This window comes from Balaenoptera musculus, chromosome 10, assembly GCF_009873245.2.
Source record: "Balaenoptera musculus isolate JJ_BM4_2016_0621 chromosome 10, mBalMus1.pri.v3, whole genome shotgun sequence".
Taxonomy (NCBI): domain Eukaryota; kingdom Metazoa; phylum Chordata; class Mammalia; order Artiodactyla; family Balaenopteridae; genus Balaenoptera; species Balaenoptera musculus.
Window position 1 is genome coordinate 6,343,789 of NC_045794.1, and position 17,776 is coordinate 6,361,564.

Genomic DNA, 17,776 nt, shown 5'->3' on the forward strand with positions numbered 1-17,776 from the left:
ACAGGCTCAGTAGTTGTGGCGCACGGGTTTAGTTGCTCCGCGGCATGTGGGATCTTCCTGGACCAGGGCTTGAACCCGTGTCCCCTGCATTGGCAGGCAGATTCTTAACCACTGCGCAACCAGGGAAGCCCAATACCTTTTTGTTATTGAAACTTCCTATCATGGATTTGGGGTATCTCTCAATTTATTTAGATCATTAATGTCTTTCAATGAACTTGTATCATTTTCTGCATACAGATAATGCCCATCTTCTGTTTTACTTGTTCCTAGGTACTTTACTGCTTTTCTGTTATGGTAAATGGTATTTTTTAAGATTGCATTTCGAATTACTTTTTGCTGGTATATAGAAACACAATTGGTTTTAGCTTATTAACCACCTTAATAAGCTCTCTTTTATGTATACTAATTTTTCTATAGACTTTTGGAATTTTCTACAAAGACAGTCATGTCATCTGCAGATGATGGCAGTTTGCTTTTTCCTTTCCAATACCGTGCCTTTAATTCCCTCTGCTTGTGCTGGCTGGGACCTTTAGTACAATGTTGAATACAAACAGTAATAGCTGGCTTCTTTCTTTTGTTCCTGGTTTTAAAGGAAACACTTCCAACGTTTTCCCAGTAAGAATGGTGTTTGCTGTAGTTTTTTTTTTATTATTGTTAAATGTTATCAAGTTAAGGAAGCCCCCTTCTATTCCTAGTTTGCTAAGAGTTCTGTCACATGTGGTTGTTGAATTAAATGCTTTTCAAAGCCAATTTTTATTGTGAAATATAACACATAAAGATAAATGCAATGAGAACATAAAATGTACTGAATACTTATAAAGGGAATACCTAGAGAGGGAATACTCATGTAACCACTATCTAGGCCAACTAAAAGAGTCTTGCCAGGGCTTCCCTGGTGGCGCAGTGGTTGAGAATCTGCCTGCCAATGCAGGGGACACGGGTTCGAGCCCTGGTCTGGGAACATCCCACATGCCGCGGAGCAACTAGGCCCGTGAGCCACAACTACTGAGCCTGCGCGTCTGGAGCCTGTGCTCCGCAACAAGAGAGGCCGCGATAGTGAGAGGCCCGCGCACCGCGATGAAGAGTGGCCCCCACTCGCCACAACTAAAGAAAGCCCTCGCACAGAAACGAAGACCCAACACAGCCAAAAATAAATAAATTAATTAATTAATTAAAAAAAAAAAAAAGAGTCTTGCCAGTATTCAAAAAGGACCTCTGTGATCTTACTCCGTCATATACCATTCCCTCCTCACGGTAGATCAGTAGTATTTTGACTTTTATGGCAATCACTTCCTTGATTTTCTTTTTATTTATTTATTTTATTTATGGCTGTGTTGGGTCTTCGTTTCTGTGCGAGGGCTTTTCTCTAGTTGTGGCAAGCGGGGGCCACTCTTCATCGCGGTGCGCGGGCCTCTCACTATCGCGGCCTCTCTTGTTGCGGAGCACAGGCTCCAGACGCGCAGGCTCAGTAGTTGTGGCTCACGGGCCTAGTCGCTACGCGGCATGTGGGATCCTCCCAGCCCAGGGCTCGAACCCGTGTACCCTGCACTGGTAGGCGGATTCTCAACCACTGCGCCACCAGGGAAGCCCTTCCTTGATTTTCTTAATAATTTCCCTGTATGTGTCTACATGCCTTAACAATATAGTTCCTTTTGTCTGTTTTTGAAGACACACATGTAATACTACGTGTATTTGTTATACGTGTAGCAGTGAATTACGGCATCATAGATGGGCATCTTTCACTTTATTAGATAATGCTAAACGCTTTTCCACGGTGGTTTAACCACCTGTCCTCTCATTAGCTGTGTAGGAGAGTTTCTCTTGCTCCATGTACTTGTCAACACAATATTTTCAGACTTTAGCTTAGGCTGCTTTGGTGTATACAGCGATATTTCATTATGGTTTTAATTTGCATCTGTCTAATTATTAATAAGGTTGAGCACCTTTTCATATGTTTGTTGACCTTACGGATTTCCTCTTGTGAATTGCTAGTACAACTCTTTAGTTCCCATTTATAATTTTTATGGTTAGGATTTTTTCTCACTCATTTGTAGGAGTTCTTTATACATCCTGGACACATCCTTTGTGATAATGTTACAAATTCTTCCTTCTATTCTGTGGTTTGTCTTTTGATGAACAGATGTTCTTGATTTTAATGCAGTCAAATGTATCAATCTTTTCCTTTATGGTTAGTGTATTTGTCTTAAGAAAGATTTCCCTACCTTGAATTCATGAATAAATTCCTCTACATTATCTTTTTTTTTTTTTTTGGCTATGCCACACGTCTTGTGGGATCTTAGTTCCCCAACCAGGGATGGAACTGGGGCCCTTGGCAGTGAAAGCCTGGTATCCTAACCACTAGGCCACCAGGGAACTCCCCTACATTATCTTCTAAAACCCTTTTAATTTGCCTTTTACATTTAGTCTGTAGCATAGTAGGGAATGATTTTTGTATACGGCTTGAGATAGGGGTTCAGTTTTATTTTTTCATATGGATTCCCAGTTGTCACAGCAACATTGAAATGTGTGTCTTTTCTCTCCTCCTCAAATGTGCAAATCTATCATAAATCATGTCTATGTATGTGTGGATATTTTTCTGAGCTCTGTATTATGTTCTAGTGGTCAATTTATCTATCCATCTTGTGCCAACACTACACTATCTTAATTATTATGGCTTTGTAATTATGTCCTGGTATCTGGTAAAGCAAGTCTTCTTCGTTTTCAAGAGGCTATTTTTGGCCTTTTGCATTTCCATGTAAATTTTAGAATCAGTTTGTCAGTTTTATACACTCACACAAAAAGCCTTTTGGGATTTTGATTAGGATTGTACTGAATCTATGAATCTCTTTAGGGAGAACTGACTTCTTCATGATATTGAGACTTCTAATCTATGAATGTGAAATATCTCTCCATTTATTTTAGGTCTTCAGTGTCTCACAATAAATTATAATTTGCTGCATATGGGTCTTATGTTTTGTTACGTTTATACCTTGATAATTGATATTTTTCATAGTATTGCAAGGGGTAGCTTTAAAAATCATTCATCATCTGATTGTTGTTCATATATAAATATATTAATTGATTTTATATTTTCTTAAGCAACCTTGTTAAACTTTTATTCTAATAATTTATTTGTAGATTCTTTTGAATTTTCTACATATGCAATCACATTTTGACATTTTCTGTAAATGATAACTGCTTTATTTCTTTTTTAATCTAATTATTTTACCCTTTTTTTTCTTTCTTTCTTTTCTTACTCCTCTGTCTAGGATCCCTGTTACAAGACTAAATAGAACTGGTGGTACCAGGCATTCTTCTATCAGATTTACAAGTTCCCTTCTAGTTTTCTTCTTTTTTTTTTTGACCGCGCTGTGTGGCTTGCAGGATCTCAGTTCCCCAACCAGGGATTGAACCCTGGCCGCACGGCAGTGAAAGCCTGGAATCCTACCCACTAGGCCACCAGGGAACTCCCACAAGTTCCCTTCCAGTTTTCTAAAAAAAATTTTTTTTTTTTTACCACATATGGATATTGATTTCATCACATGCTTTTTCTGTATTTATTGAGATGATTGTGTGATTTATTCCTTTAATCTATTAAAATGATGAATAAAATGAATATATTTTCTAATATTAAGCTAGCCTTAAATTCCTGACATAAATTCAAGTTAGTCTTGGTGTATTATCTTTTTTGCACTTTGCTGGATTCAGTTTGCTCTTGTTTTATTGAAGATTTTTGTATCTCTGTTAATAAGTGAGATTGGCCTGCAATTTTCCTTTCTCGTATTACCCTTTTCTGGTTTAGTTATCAAAGTTATCAAAGTTACCAGTAATTCTGGCCCCATAGAATGAGCTATGGACTGTCCTTTCTTTTCCTAATTTCTGGAAAAGTTTATATAAGGTTAAAATGATCTGCACTTTGAAAGCTTGGTGCAGCTTGCCTGTAGGATGTAATTTTTAACTCTTTCTTTTCTTTTTACACCTCACATCTCATCCATTTGCAAATTCTGTTCACCTCAGCTTTAAATTAAACTCAGAATCCAACTACTTCTCACCTCCACTGCTACCACCTTCATTTAAGCCGCCACAATCTCTCACCTGGATCGTTGGAGTAGCCTCCTAAATAAACTCGTTGTTTCTGTCCATGCAGCATCACAATATTTTAAACATATGGGTCAGATCCTGTTACCCCTCTGCTCAAATCCTCCACTGGTGTCCATCTCACCCAGAGTAAGAGCCAAAGTCCTTACCATGACCCACAAGGCCTGATATGACCTGGCCACCGGGCTCTCTCTCCCACCTCAGCCACTACTTCTCTCCCTTCTCACTGTGGTACTTACTAGGGTATCAGATCAATAGAAATTGACTAGAGGCCAGACAAGAAATTCAGGCAAGGCTTTACTGGGGCTCCTGCAGCCACAGGAGGTGGCGAGAACAAACAGCAGTTTCCCTTGATTGCTCAATGCCGGAAAGGGGGGACGAGCTGGTTTCTTCTACAGGGTGAAGGTAGGGGTGTGGCCAGGGGGGGGTCAGGACAGAATGGCGGCTTAGGTGTTTTGTTCACCCCTTAGGTGGTGTTTTGTGGGGGGGGGGGCATGCACAGTACCCTGTTTTTGCTCCTGGCTCTGCAGAAGTGGCAGTTGAGTTTTTTGGTCTTTTTGTATCTTTTTGTTCATAATTTGTCCCAACTGTGCTTGCACATGGTTATTTTTAGTCCCTTATAGTTTCTTTATATTTTGTAGCTCCAGGAGCTGTTTGTCCAGTTGCAAGCATTGCAGCACTGCAGCAAAGGGTCCCAGGTCCCAGCCTGTTTCAACTCTGCTCTAGCCACACAGGCCCCCTTGCTGTTCCTCATACTCATCAAGTATGTTCTCATCTCAGAGACTTGGCACTTGTAGTTTGTTCTGCCTGGGACACTGTCCCCACAGAAATCCATATGACTTGCTCCTTTTTCTTTTTTTAAAGTCTCTGCTCCATTGTCACCTTATCAGAGAGGCCTTTCCTTACAACCATATACAAAAGAGCAAATGTCTCTTGCATTCCCCATCCCCCCTCCTTGTTTTTTTTGCTTCATAATTTGCTCCTGACCACTTATGTGTGGACCTATGTATTTATTGCCTGCGTCTCACCGCAAGAATGTAAACACCAAGAGGGCAGCTATTTTGTCTATATCCCTAGTACTTAGAACAAAAGCCTGACAATAAGAGGTGCTAAATATATTCTTCTGAATCACCGATGAATATTTTATTATGTGTCTGACTCCTTAGACATCAGACAGCTTCTCTAGCTTTATTTCAGTGTATCTTGTTTTCTACCCTTAGCATTAAAAACACAGCACCTGACACATGGCCTTGTAAATAACTGTCACTTAGTAACAAATGAATGAATAAATGTTACATCCTAATCTTTGCTTAAGTTTAATTAGCTCCCATCCTCCCTTGGAGATCTTTACTTTTCTTCCCACTTTCCCCTTTTTCCTTATTTCTATTCTTCTCTTTCTCATATCTACCCCTCCTCCTCTTCTCTCTCTGCCCTTTCTAATCTCACTTCTTTAGTCCATCCCCTCTCCTTTCTTTCTCCAAATTCTCCTTTTCTAGTTATCAATTGTCCCCTCATTTTCTTCTCTTATTCCTCTCTCTCTCACGGGACCATAAAACATCAGAATCAGAGCTGGCCTTAATCTCTTACTTTGCAGATACTGAAGAGGAGCTACCACAAGATGGCACAATTTGCTTTAAGGTCATAGCTAGTGTAAAGCTGAATGAATCAGGACTAGATCTCAGACGATCTCTTTCTCCCTCCTCTCTTTTCTCTTTCATTTCTGCTTTTTCTTCTCTTTCTTAGCATAGTGTTGGAGTCAGACAAACTTGCATTTGGATCTCAGTTCCATCACTTATACTGGTGACTTTCAACAAATTATTTAACTTCTGTCATCCTCAGTGTCCTCACAGGTTAACTGAGATATTTTTTTTTTAAACAATTTCTTTTTTTTTTTTTTTAAGAAATTCACGTTCTTTTATTTATTTATTTATTTATTTATTTATTTATTTATGACTGTGTTGGGTCTTAGTTTCTGTGTGAGGGCTTTCTCTAGTTGTGGCAAGTGGGGACCACTCTTCATCGCGGTGCGCGGGCCTCTCACCATCGCGGCCTCTCTTGTTGCGGAGCACAGGCTCCAGACGCGCAGGCTCAGTAATTGTGGCTCACGGGCCCAGTTGCTCCATGGCATGTGGGATCTTCCCAGACCAGGGCTCGAACCCGTGTCCCCTGCATTGGCAGGCAGATTCTCAACCACTGCGCCACCAGGGAAGCCCTAACTGAGATATTAATGTTCACCTCAAAGGGTTGTAAAGATTAAATAAAAAGTTGAACAACAACAACAACATACACAGACCCAAAAAAACCCCACAGCTAACATCATACTTAACAGCGAGAAACTCGAAGCTTTCTAAGATCAGGTACAAGGCAAGGATATCCCCTCTCAGCATTCCTTTTCAACATTGTACTGGAAATCCTTGCTAAAGCAATAAAGCAAGAAAAAGAAATAAAAGGTATACAGATTGGGAAGGAAGACATAAAACTGACTTTGTTCGCAGATGACATAGTCATTTATGTAGAAAGTCTGAAAGAATGAACAACAACAACAACAAAAATCTCCTGGAACTAATAAGCAATTATAGCAAGGTTGCAGGATACAAAGGTTAATATACAAAAGTCAATTGCTTTCCTATATACCAACAATGAACAAGTGGAATTCGAAATTAAAAGCACAGTGTCATTTAGTAACCCAAAAATGTGAAATACTTAAGTATAAATCTAACAAAGCATGTAAAAGATCTATGAGGAAAACTACAAAACTCTGATGAAAGAACTCGAAGAAGAACTAATTAAATGAAGAAATAATCCAAGTACATGGATAGGAAGACTCAATATTGTCAAAATATAAGTTCTTCCCAACTTGACCTATAGATTCAATACAATCACAACCACAATTTCAGCAAGTTATTTTATAGATATCAAAAAACAGATTCTAAAATTTATATGGAGAGGCAAAAGACCCAGAATAATCAATACAATATTGAAGGAGAAGAACAAAGTTGGAGGACTGACACTATCTGATTTCAAGACTTACTATAAAGCTATAGTCATCAAGATGGTATGGTATTGATGAAAAAATAGACAAACAGATAAATGGAACAGAATAGAGAGCTCAGAAGTAGACTCCCATATAGCCAACTAATCTTTGACACAGGAGCAAAGGCAATACAATGGAACAAAGATAGTCTCTTCAACAAATGGTGCTGGACATCCACTTGCAAAAAAAAAAAAAAAAAAAAAGAATCTAGACACAGACTTTACACCCTTCACAAAAATTAACTCAAACGGATCACAGACCTACATGTAAAATGCAAAACTATTAAACTCCTAGAAGATAACATAGGAGGAAACCTAGATAACCTCGAGTATGGTGATGCCTTTTTAGATGTACCACCAAAGACATTATACATGAAAGAAATAATTGATAAGGTAGACAATTAAAATGTAAAGCTTCCTCTCTGAGGTAGACAATATCAAGAGAATTATAAGACAAGCCACAGACTGGAAGAAAATATTTGCAAAAGACACATCTGATAAAGGATTGTTATCCAAAATATATGAAAAACTATTAAAACTCAACAAATAAGAAAACAACCCAATTAAGAAATGAACCAAAGACCTTAACAGACACTTCACCAAAGAAGATATACAGATGGCAAGCTCCACATCAGATGTCATCAGGGAAATGCAAAATAAAATGGTAATGAGATACCACTAGACACCTATTAGGATGGCCCAAATCTGGAACACTGACAACACCAAATGCTGGTGAGAATGTGGAGCAACAGGAATTCTCACTAATTGCTGGTGGGAATGCAAATTGGTGCAGCCCAGTTGGAAGATAGCTTACCAGTTTCTTACAAAACTAAACATACTTTTACCATATGATCCAGGAATGGGGCTCCTTGGTGTTTACCTGAGGGAGTAGAAAATTTATGTCCATACAAAAAACCTGAACATGGATGTTTATAGCAGCTTTATTCATAATTGCCCAAACTTGGAAGAAACTAAAATGTCCTTTAGTAGGTGAATTTATAAACAAACTGTGGTACATCCAGACAATGGAATGCTATTCCACACTTAAAAGAAATTAGTTATCAAGCCACAAAAAGACATGGAGGAAACTTAAAGTGAAAGGAACCAATCTGAGAAGGCTACATACTGTATGATTCCTACTCTATGACATTCTGGAAAAGACAAAGTTATGGAGATGACAAAAATATCAGTAGTTGCCAGGGGTAGGAGGCGGGGAGAGATAAGTAGGCAGAGCACAGAAAATTTTTACAGCAAGGAAAATACTCTGTATATTATAATTATGGATATATGTCATTATACAGTTTTCCAAACCCACTGAACGTATGCCACCAAGAGTGAACACTTAGGTAAACTATGGACTTTGGGTGATTAGGATATGTCAATACAGGTTTATCCTAGGTAAAAAATGTACCATTCTGGTGTCTGATGTTGATAATGGAGGTTATCTATGCATGTGTGGGAGCAGGGGGTATACGGGAAATCTCTGTACCTTTCTCTTAATTTTACTATAAAACTAAAACTGCTCTAAAAATATAAAGTCTTTAAGGGACTTCCCTGGTGGTCCAGTGGTTAAGACTCTGTGCTTCCACTGCAGGGGGCAGGGTTCTATCCCTCGTTGGCAAACTAATATCCTGCATGTCACAAGGCCAAATAATAATAATAATAAAAGTCGTTAAAACGTTGAACAAATAAAGACCTGGCACATAACAGAATATATGTTGCCTCTTTTCTCGTTCTTTCCTTATATTTTTCTTTTTCCTTCCCTCTTTAAATGGATACGGTTGGACTCATTAATTATTTGGTTCCTTCAAACTTTGGATGCTTTATTATGCCTTTGATTCCTTCTCCTCACTTTCTTTTTTTTTTTTAAATTAATTAATTGATTTTATTTATTATTATTATTTTTATTTTTGGCTGTGTTGGGTCTTCGTTTCTGTGCGAGGGCTTTCTCTAGTTGCGGCAAGTGGGGGCCACTCTGCATCGCGATGCGCGGGCCTCTCACTATCGCGGCCTCTCTTGTTGCCGAGCACAGGCTCCAGACGCGCAGGCTCAGTAGTTGTGGCTCACGGGCCTAGTTGTTCTTCGGCATGTGGGATCTTCCCAGACCAGGGCTCGAACCCGTGTCCCCTGCATTGGCAGGCAGATTCTCAACCACTGCGCCACCAGGGAAGCCCTCCTCACTTTCATGTATCAGCTCTTTCATTTATTTCTTCTTCTTCTTTCTCCTCCTCTGCCTCTTCTTCCTCATTTTCTTCTTCTCCTTCTCTTTGTCCTTTCCCTGCTTCTGTTTCTCATTTTGTATCATGAACCTAAGCCATGTGGACCATAAACATTGAGCTTAAATTCCCCTCAGCTCCAGCAGTCTACCAGTTCTATGATTTTTTTCTTCAGTTATCTTCTTTCTCCCTTTATCTTTCCAGTACTTATAAATTACTTAACTTCCCTGGGCCTCAGTTTTTCCATTTGGAAAATGGAAACAATTATGGATTGTTATAAGCATCAAATGAATGAAGTAAAGCTGTTAGCTCAGTGCCTCACACAAAGGCTCCAAGTCACCGTTAACTTTGCTCTCGTTTGACTTTCTGTGAGCCCGGTATGAAATAAAAAACACTATAGAAATGTTAGTTTATTTTTTTTTCCCCTAAAGTATCACGGTGAATTGGAAAGTTGGCTCCAGGTTTGAAAAGACATGGGTTCCAGGGAAAACTCTGAATTCTTATGAGCCTCAATTTTCTTATCTATAAAATGAGAATAACAATATATGCCTTCCCTCCACCTAGTGTTTTTTTCCTTCCCGGGAATTAAAAAAGTCAATGTGTAGGAAAGCATCACCCTATAAGTACATGTTGTAATCATGACAGATGGTGTTCTGGAGTCACAGTGGGGATGCTGTAAAGTTACGACGATTCAGTGGGATACATTTTTAATTTTAAAAGATGCCTGACCTACAGTAAGCATTCGACACATGCTAGCTATTACTATTTCCTTTACCGTTTCCACTCTTTTCTCTAGATCCTCCAAAAAAATGAGTGGTTGCGCTACCCAGGTGATCTCTGCTGCTCAACTTCTGTTATTGATTGTCTCCGTCCTCTCTCCTCATCCCACCAGGCTTTTTTCCTCCTCCCCCTCTCGATCACAGCTTTCCTCTCGCCTCAGGCACCCCGTGCAGCCAGATGTCCAGATCTCAAGCAGCTTAGAACTGCCGGGACCGGCCTGAGACCTGGAGTTGCCTCCGCTTTTAGCGTCTAGCACTCTTCCAACAATAAAGTTTTATTGAAAAAAGCCGAAAAAAAGGCGCCCGTCCTTCTTTCTGCAACAGCCAATCAGAGAGCAGAATGTCTGCTTCGCTCACGGGAGCTTCAGCAGTCAGAGGCAAGGGCGGGTCATGTCGCGTCCGAAGCCCGCCCCGTAAGAGCGGAAGTACGGCCGGAAGCCAGCCATAGAGTTTAGGGGCCAGAGCGGCCCTGCAGGGAGTTGGCAGGAAAGGCTGGGAACAGCTGCCGGAGGTGACGGATCGGTGGCCCCGCCCGGTGCGCTGGAAGACGAAGCTTCCAGGTAGCTGTCCGCAGAGTCTGACCCAGAGTACGACGGGGCAGCCGGCGGGAGCCCACGGTCCCTGGGCGGCCTCTTTAAGGGAGGGGGCGGAGCCACGTGGAAGGATCCCGAGGGTGAGATCACGTGGTTCGGGGCACATGCGGGGCACAGTGGCGATTTGAGGGAGCGTCGTCGTTGGGGTGGACACTATGTGACATCCCTCCCCCCACTAAGACCTGTGCCTTGGGGTTCAATGGGGTGCACTGGTGGGACTTGGAGATAGGCCCAGGGATGGGGGAGGTGGGCGTGGCAACCCTGTGTCAGTCAGGCTGCCATCGAAGTGGCCGAATTTAGGATTCCTAGATCCAAGTGTTAGAGTGCTCCATCTCTGATTCCTCGTTGCAGACGTGGCTCAGTGCCTCTGCAATAGAGGTCCTAGGCCTTGTGCTTTCCATCCTCCCCAGTTCAGGAACCTCCAGCTTCACATCCTTTTTCCTTGCAGCTCCAGACTTCCTGAGCCCAGGTACCCCCAGCTCAGTGCAGCCATGAGTGCCGAGGTGAAGGTGACAGGGCAGAACCAGGAGCAATTTCTGCTCCTGGCCAAGTCGGCCAAGGGGGCAGCGCTGGCCACTCTCATCCACCAGGTGCTGGAGGCCCCTGGTGTCTACGTGTTTGGGGAACTGCTGGATATGCCTAATGTTAGAGAGGTGGGTTCTTGGCCTGGATAGCACCCAGGGAGGCTTGGGGCTAAAGTTTGACTTTGAGAACGGGTGGGCAGGGCTCATTCTGCAACCCCATAACCATTCAGTTGAACAAGAATATGGTGACTATTAACTGGCAGCATGCAGAAGTAAGTAGGCAAGTAAACCTCTTAATTCCCCTTTGGAGATGAATGATCTGTAAAACCCAGTATTTTTCATTTTTAAGCAAAAGAGCCTGTGATTCAGAATAGGAGACCTGATTCTAGCCTGTCTCCATCAGTGTCGTAGCTCTTAATAATCATATTGCCTTGATCAGGTCACTTTTATTTTAGGGCCTAAATTTTCTTTTAAAAATGGACCTGATACTGCCTCTCACTATTGTTGTAGAAATCAGATGAGATTATGGGAAAGTATAAAGTCTGGTACAAGTGGAAGGAATGAATGTGAAATTGGCATGACCTGTTCTCTCCCGTTTGCACCATATGCTAATTCACTTAAGTTTGATAAGGTAGAAGTTATCTTTTTCCCAAAGACACATGGCAAGATGCTAGGAACACACCAGAGAGAACTGTTACACAGAAGTGGCAGAGTTAAGAGTTTAAAGTCCAGAGTGAGTAGGTTGCCAAGATGTATGACACCAGCCGAAGCCCTGAGATGCTATGATGGTGGTAGGTGGACAACTATGAGTTAAGTTTTTGAGTGCCAGTGATTGAGTCAATGAATTTAGCCTTTCGGAATCCTTCTGGTCCAAAGAAAACTGGCTGCCTTCTTTCCCTGCTTTCCTCTGCAGTGGAATTAAAGAGAATCAGGGTGAAGAAAAAGAAGTATGTTTTGGGTGCCTGTTTAGCACCCTCCTAGTCATCTGGGAATACCAGAAAAGTACAAGACACAGTGCTACCCTTCTGAAACTTACATTCCAGTTGCAGGGAGGAGATGAATGGATATCCATGTGTAAATCATTTATTTAGCGAGTATTTATCAGCAGAGCCAACTACATGCACAGTTCTGTTAGACCCAAGTGGGATACCAGAGACCACATCTGTAATCTTGTTGAAAAGAAAGATATTCTTAGGTAACAACCTTAGGTGGGCTTCAGTTGACTAAGTGGGTGATCAGTGGTAGGAGAGGAGGTCTCGGTGGACTGGCTTGGGTGATGAAAGCTGCCAGGTGAGGCCGGTCTGAAGCAGAGGCCACAAATCCCGGTGCCTGCTCAGTTCGCGCAGCCGTGAAGGGAGTGAGGCTGAGGCAGAAGTCTTTGGTGAATTGGGGGGTACAGCAGACCCCCTAAAGGTATTCAAATTCAGAAATGCTAAATATACTCTAAGGACCAGACAACACAGTTTGCAACGTTTGGGGTGTGTGTGTGGTGTGTGTGTGTTAGATACTAAACACTGAAAGTTTTCAACTCTGAATTTAGGGTAGGAATTGGAGGCAGATGGAGCAAGAGGGCATTGTGGGTTGGGGGGATAGTGTAAACAAAGGCCTGGAGGTGGAAATGAGGCCTTCCTGTGGGGAGAGTGATCAGAGATGCAGAGAGTTCCTTTCGGTGAGCTGGGGAGCTAATGTTGGAGGGGAAAGCTGGGGCCAGAAAGTGGAGCTCAAACTGGGTAAGGCTGGGAGGGTGGAGAGAGAGGCCCTTCCTGTCACTTCTTCTCTCCCGTCGTGTTCTCACAGCTGGCTGAGAGTGACTTTGCTTCCACGTTTCGGCTGCTCACGGTGTTTGCTTACGGGACGTATGCTGACTACTTAGGTAACAGGAGGGGCTGGAGGTCTGGAGACTGGAGGTGGGAGAAGGGCAGTTTACCGAGGGACTTAGAAGAAATTCCTGGGATACCTGACTTAGATCCCTTAAGTACACAGGGTCAGGGTCAAGACCTGAATTGGCATGGAAAACCAAAAAAAAAAAAAAAAAAGGCAAGGGAAGTAGGCTAGGGCTTTCCACAGATGTGAAATCAGGATTTCTTTGTCTTTTTTTTTTCTAGCTGAAGCCCGGAATCTTCCCCCACTCACAGAGGCTCAGAAGAATAAGCTTCGACACCTGTCAGTCGTCACCCTGGCTGCCAAAGTCAAGGTGAGTGACAGTCCCCCCAGTCCTGAGCCACAGAGAACCCTTCTGTATCTCCCTTCTCGAGGGTCCATCTGAAGGGAATGGCACTTGGACAGCCTTTGACCACCGTGTTGCTTCTTCCTGCCTCGCCCCATGCCCCTCCAAGGTCTGTGTCTGAACTCTGTTACCTGCGGCCTTTGGGGCTGAATATTATTCTCCTAGTTTTCTATTTTGTTTTTCTTTTTTTGCTTTTTAAAAAAATTTTTATTTATTTATTTATTTTTGGCTGTGTTGGGTCTTCGTTCCTGCGCGAGGGCTTTCTCTAGTTGTGGCAAGCGGGGGTCACTCTTCATCGCGGTGCGCGGGCCTCTCACTATCGCGGCCTCTCTTGTTGCAGAGCACAGGCTCCAGACACGCAGGCTCAGTAGTTGTGGCTCACGGGCCCAGTTGCTCCGCGGCATGTGGGATCTTCCCAGACCAGGGCTCGAACCCGTGTCCCCTGCATTGGCAGGCAGACTCTCAACCACTGCGCCCCCAGGGAAGCCCTGTTTTTCTTTTTCAACCGACTTAAGTTCTAATTAAAATACCCTTTACGTTTGGGGTCAGAATAGCAGCTAGGACACCGCTCACCGTCGTGCAGCAGCCCCCTCTTCCCCCGCTGTAAAGTCCTCTGCAAACAGCCGCGGCATCCAGGGCTGGAATGAAGCTCTCTCTTCTGGTGAGGTGCCAGCTTCTGTTTGCTAAAATAAGAAACACATAACCCAGGGTATTCCCTGGCGGTCCACTGGTTAGGACTTGGCGCTTTCACTGCGGTCGCCCGGGTTCAACAATCCCTGATGGGGGAACTAAGATCCCGCAAGCTGCGCGGCGCGACCAAAAAAAAGAAAAGAAAGAAAGAAATACATAACCCAGAAGTGTCTTTGTATATCCTGTTGGGTTCTGTTTTTGTTAACTATCCGCCTCCGCCCAGCTGCATCTCCCAGTTGTTACTGACTCCCCGGCATGCTCGTGGTTTTACTTAAACCAGGCTCTCTACTGCAAGATGCTTCTTTGGAGGTAGACGGAATATAAACGGTAAACAGAGTAGCTCCAGACCTCTCCCACACCACGTCCTCCCGTTATGTCAGGCTCATCTTGACCAGGTCCGTGTTCTGTCCTGAGCTGGGCCAGAGGATGGACACCCAGGCAGATGTCACCCTGGGGTCGGGGAGGGAAGGGAGTAGGGGAGCGTATGTCTTTTATTTAAGATTGTTCTTCTCACGCTGTTATTTCTCAGGTGGGAGTACTTTTATTTATTTTACCTTAGAACCAGCCTCTTAGAGGAAACGATTTAGGAGTGAGAGTGGAGGGTGGGCGGGGGGGAAAGGAGGGAAGAAGAAGCTTGGAAGCCCTTCTCTGCTGCGGAACCTCACAGCCCCAGCCCGCCCTCGGGCCCCAGTGTATCCCATACGCAGTGCTGCTGGAGGCCCTGGCCCTGCGGAACGTGCGGCAGCTGGAAGACCTCGTCATCGAGGCCGTGTACGCCGACGTGCTGCGCGGCTCCCTGGACCAGCGCAACCAGCGGCTGGAGGTCGACTACAGCATCGGGCGGGACATCCAGCGCCAGGACCTCAGTGCCATCGCCCGAACCCTGCAGGAGTGGTGAGACCTGTGTCCCGGCGCCGTCCCTTCTCTGCTCGCCCCAAGAAAGGGAGGGATGCTTTGGAAGGAGGCGAGTTGGGCTGGGTGCCAGAGGTGGAACCCAAGGGGATGAAGGGGAGTGAGCTCGTTCCTCCAGAGGCTTCTTTTTTTTTTTTTTTTTAATTATTTTATTTATTTATTTATTTATTTTTGGCTGTGTTGGGTTTCTGTGCGAGGGCTTTCTCTAGCTGTGGCAAGCGGGGGCTACTCTTCATCGCGGTGCACGGACCTCTCACTGTCGCGGCCTCTCTTGTGGCGGAGCACAGGCTTCCAGACGCGCAGGCGCAGTAGCTGTGGCGCACGGGCTTAGTTGCTCCGCGGCATGTGGGATCTTCCCAGACCAGGGCTCGAACCATGTCCCCTGCATTGGCAGGCAGACTCTCAACCACTGCGCCACCAGGGAAGCCCCTCCAGAGGCTTCTGAGGGAGAAAAAGAGTGGAGGAGGGCCTGGGGGGCAGGAGGCGGAAGGCGCGTCCTTGGTGTAGTAACTGGGGGAGGGAGGGGGGTGGTACTCTCGAGCGCACCCCCTGGGGTGTGGGTCCCTGTCTCACGCTGCACACAGCCCCCTGGTCAGTGACCAGCCCTGTGCACAGGCCACGGGCCTCTCCCGCTTCTGTTTCCTGTGTTCTTGTCTGACTTTAGTTCGTTAAGGCACCTTCTCTTTTTCCTCTTTGGCCTCTCCCACCCTGTTTTGGCTTTAGTTCCTACTCCCGTCTTGCACATCACTCCGGGCACTTCTTTCTCCTCCCTTATCTTACCTGAGTGTCCTGCTGGCTCCTGGGAATATTGTCGCAGGTGGCCTCCAGGTGCCCTGGCAAGGCTTCTAACTCAGACAGGGGTCTGGACGGCAGGGCTGAGGGGTCTCTGCGAGTCTCTGTTTGGTGAGTCTGATCCCAGCCCTCCGCTGCCGACCCTCATTCCCGCAGGTGTGTGGGCTGCGAGGTGGTGCTGTCCGGCATCGAGGAGCAGGTGAGCCGCGCCAACCAGCACAAGGAGCAGCAGCTGGGCCTGAAACAGCAGATCGAGAGTGAGGTGAGCGGGCGGGCGGGGGGGACGGGCCGAGCTCCCCCAGCCTGGGCCGGTGGTCCCGGGCAGAGGGGTTTGGACAGTGACGGCCGCAGACAGACCGGGTGGGCAGGGGCTGTCAGGTTCTGGAACCTTCCTTGTTCTCCCTACTCCTGTCATCCTGGTAGGTCGCCAACCTGAAGAAAACCATCAAAGTTACAACAGCTGCCGCCGCTGCGGCCACATCTCAGGACCCCGAGCAGCACGTGACGGAGCTCAGGGAAGCGGCTCCAGGCAGCAACCAGCGCCAGCCCAGCAAGAAAGCCTCGAAGGGCAAGGGGTGAGCAAGGGGTGAGCAAGGGGTGAGCAAGGGGTGAGCGGGTGCGGCGGGGGCTGCCGGTGTCGGGTGCCCCGCTGCTGCTTCCTCGTCCCTTTGGTCGCTCGCGTGGGGGTCGGGAACAGGGGGCGCTTGCGGCGCTGCGCAGGTTCCCTGCAGCCTCTCTCTCTCTCTTCCCCTCGCCAGGCTCCGAGGGAGCGCCAAGATTTGGTCCAAGTCGAACTGAAGGGACTGTTGTTTCTTCCAGGATGTGGGGTCCTAGCTGCCTGCCTGCCCCTTAGGAGTCCTCAGAGAGCCTTCCTGTGCCCCTGGCCAGCTGATAACCTGGGTTCATGACCCGTCACCTCCCTTCTTCTCTCCCACACCCCCAAGCATAGATCACACCGTCTCTGGGGGGGGGAGGCAAGTACAAGTCATGTTTTTGTTGGTACTTTTTGTTTCATGTAACTTTCTTGTGTGTCCCATTGTCCCCTCTTCCTCCCTGCCATGCTCCCTCCCCTGTTTCTTTAGGAGTCAGCATCTGTCCCTGTTCATTATACGTCACTGAGTGGGTGGGGCTGCCATGTCTCCAGTATAACCCACACGTGATCCCTTCCCCCTCCTCCGCCCCAGCCCTGCATGCCCCGCCTCCTGCCCACCAGCCTGTTTGGGCAGCATCTGAAGAGCCACAGGGCTCCCACCTTTATTCCCACCCTGAGAGTTCTGGGAGCCATTCTAGGCGTCACTGGACACTCACATCCTAGAATCCTGTCACTCTGCAGTTCCCTGTCCTCTCTCCTCCCCGTGGGTCCTGGGAGGGCTGCTGCTTCAGTGACCCCAGAGCCTCAGGGCAGCTGTTTCTTGAGCTGCTGCGAGATGGTTCTTTCTTGGCCCTGGCTGTCTTAGAAAGCCTGATGGCAATCCTGGAAGGATTTATACTTCCTCCTGTGAGTTTTGTGGGGAAGGGAAGGGGATATAGATTGTATAAAAAGAGTATATATACGTATATCTATATATAACATGACACAGAAATAAATCTATGAGAAGTCTATCTACAAACACGCCCTGAACTGGGTATCTTCTGTCTTTGGTGTTTGTGGATGGGAAGAAGGCTCATTCCCAGTCCACTCTAAAGCAGAGTGCTGGAAAAACAAAAGAACCAGGTACTGGAGACCTAGATCGTGGGCCGTTTGACTTTGGCCAAATGGCTCAGTATCTCGGCATTCTTTAAGAAGCAGTGGATGCTTACCGAGCACCAGCACGTGGTAGGCTCTGGAGGTCCAAAGTGATGGGCACTGTCCCTGCTCTCAAGGAGCTTGAGTTCAGCCTGTTCCCTTCCACCTTATAGAATTGTAGGCGGA

The 17,776-nt window shown here is 45.5% G+C and overlaps 1 protein-coding gene across 2 annotated transcripts; it reads left to right on the top strand.

Moving 5' to 3' along the window:
* The first annotated feature begins 10,561 nt into the window (after window positions 1-10,561).
* On the top strand, window positions 10,562-17,475 carry COPS7A (COP9 signalosome subunit 7A). 2 transcript variants are annotated; one of them, XM_036866739.1, is made up of 8 exons: window positions 10,562-10,686; window positions 11,168-11,372; window positions 13,041-13,116; window positions 13,349-13,437; window positions 14,852-15,054; window positions 16,021-16,126; window positions 16,288-16,439; window positions 16,623-17,475. In XM_036866739.1, the coding sequence occupies exons 2-8, from the start codon at window positions 11,211-11,213 to the stop codon at window positions 16,660-16,662; spliced, it is 828 nt and encodes a 275-aa protein (XP_036722634.1). In that variant the 5' UTR covers window positions 10,562-10,686; window positions 11,168-11,210; the 3' UTR covers window positions 16,663-17,475. The 2 variants fall into 2 exon arrangements, with proteins under 2 accessions (XP_036722634.1, XP_036722635.1); XM_036866740.1 differs by having other exon boundaries at window positions 10,571-10,799.
* Window positions 17,476-17,776: the final 301 nt, after the last annotated feature.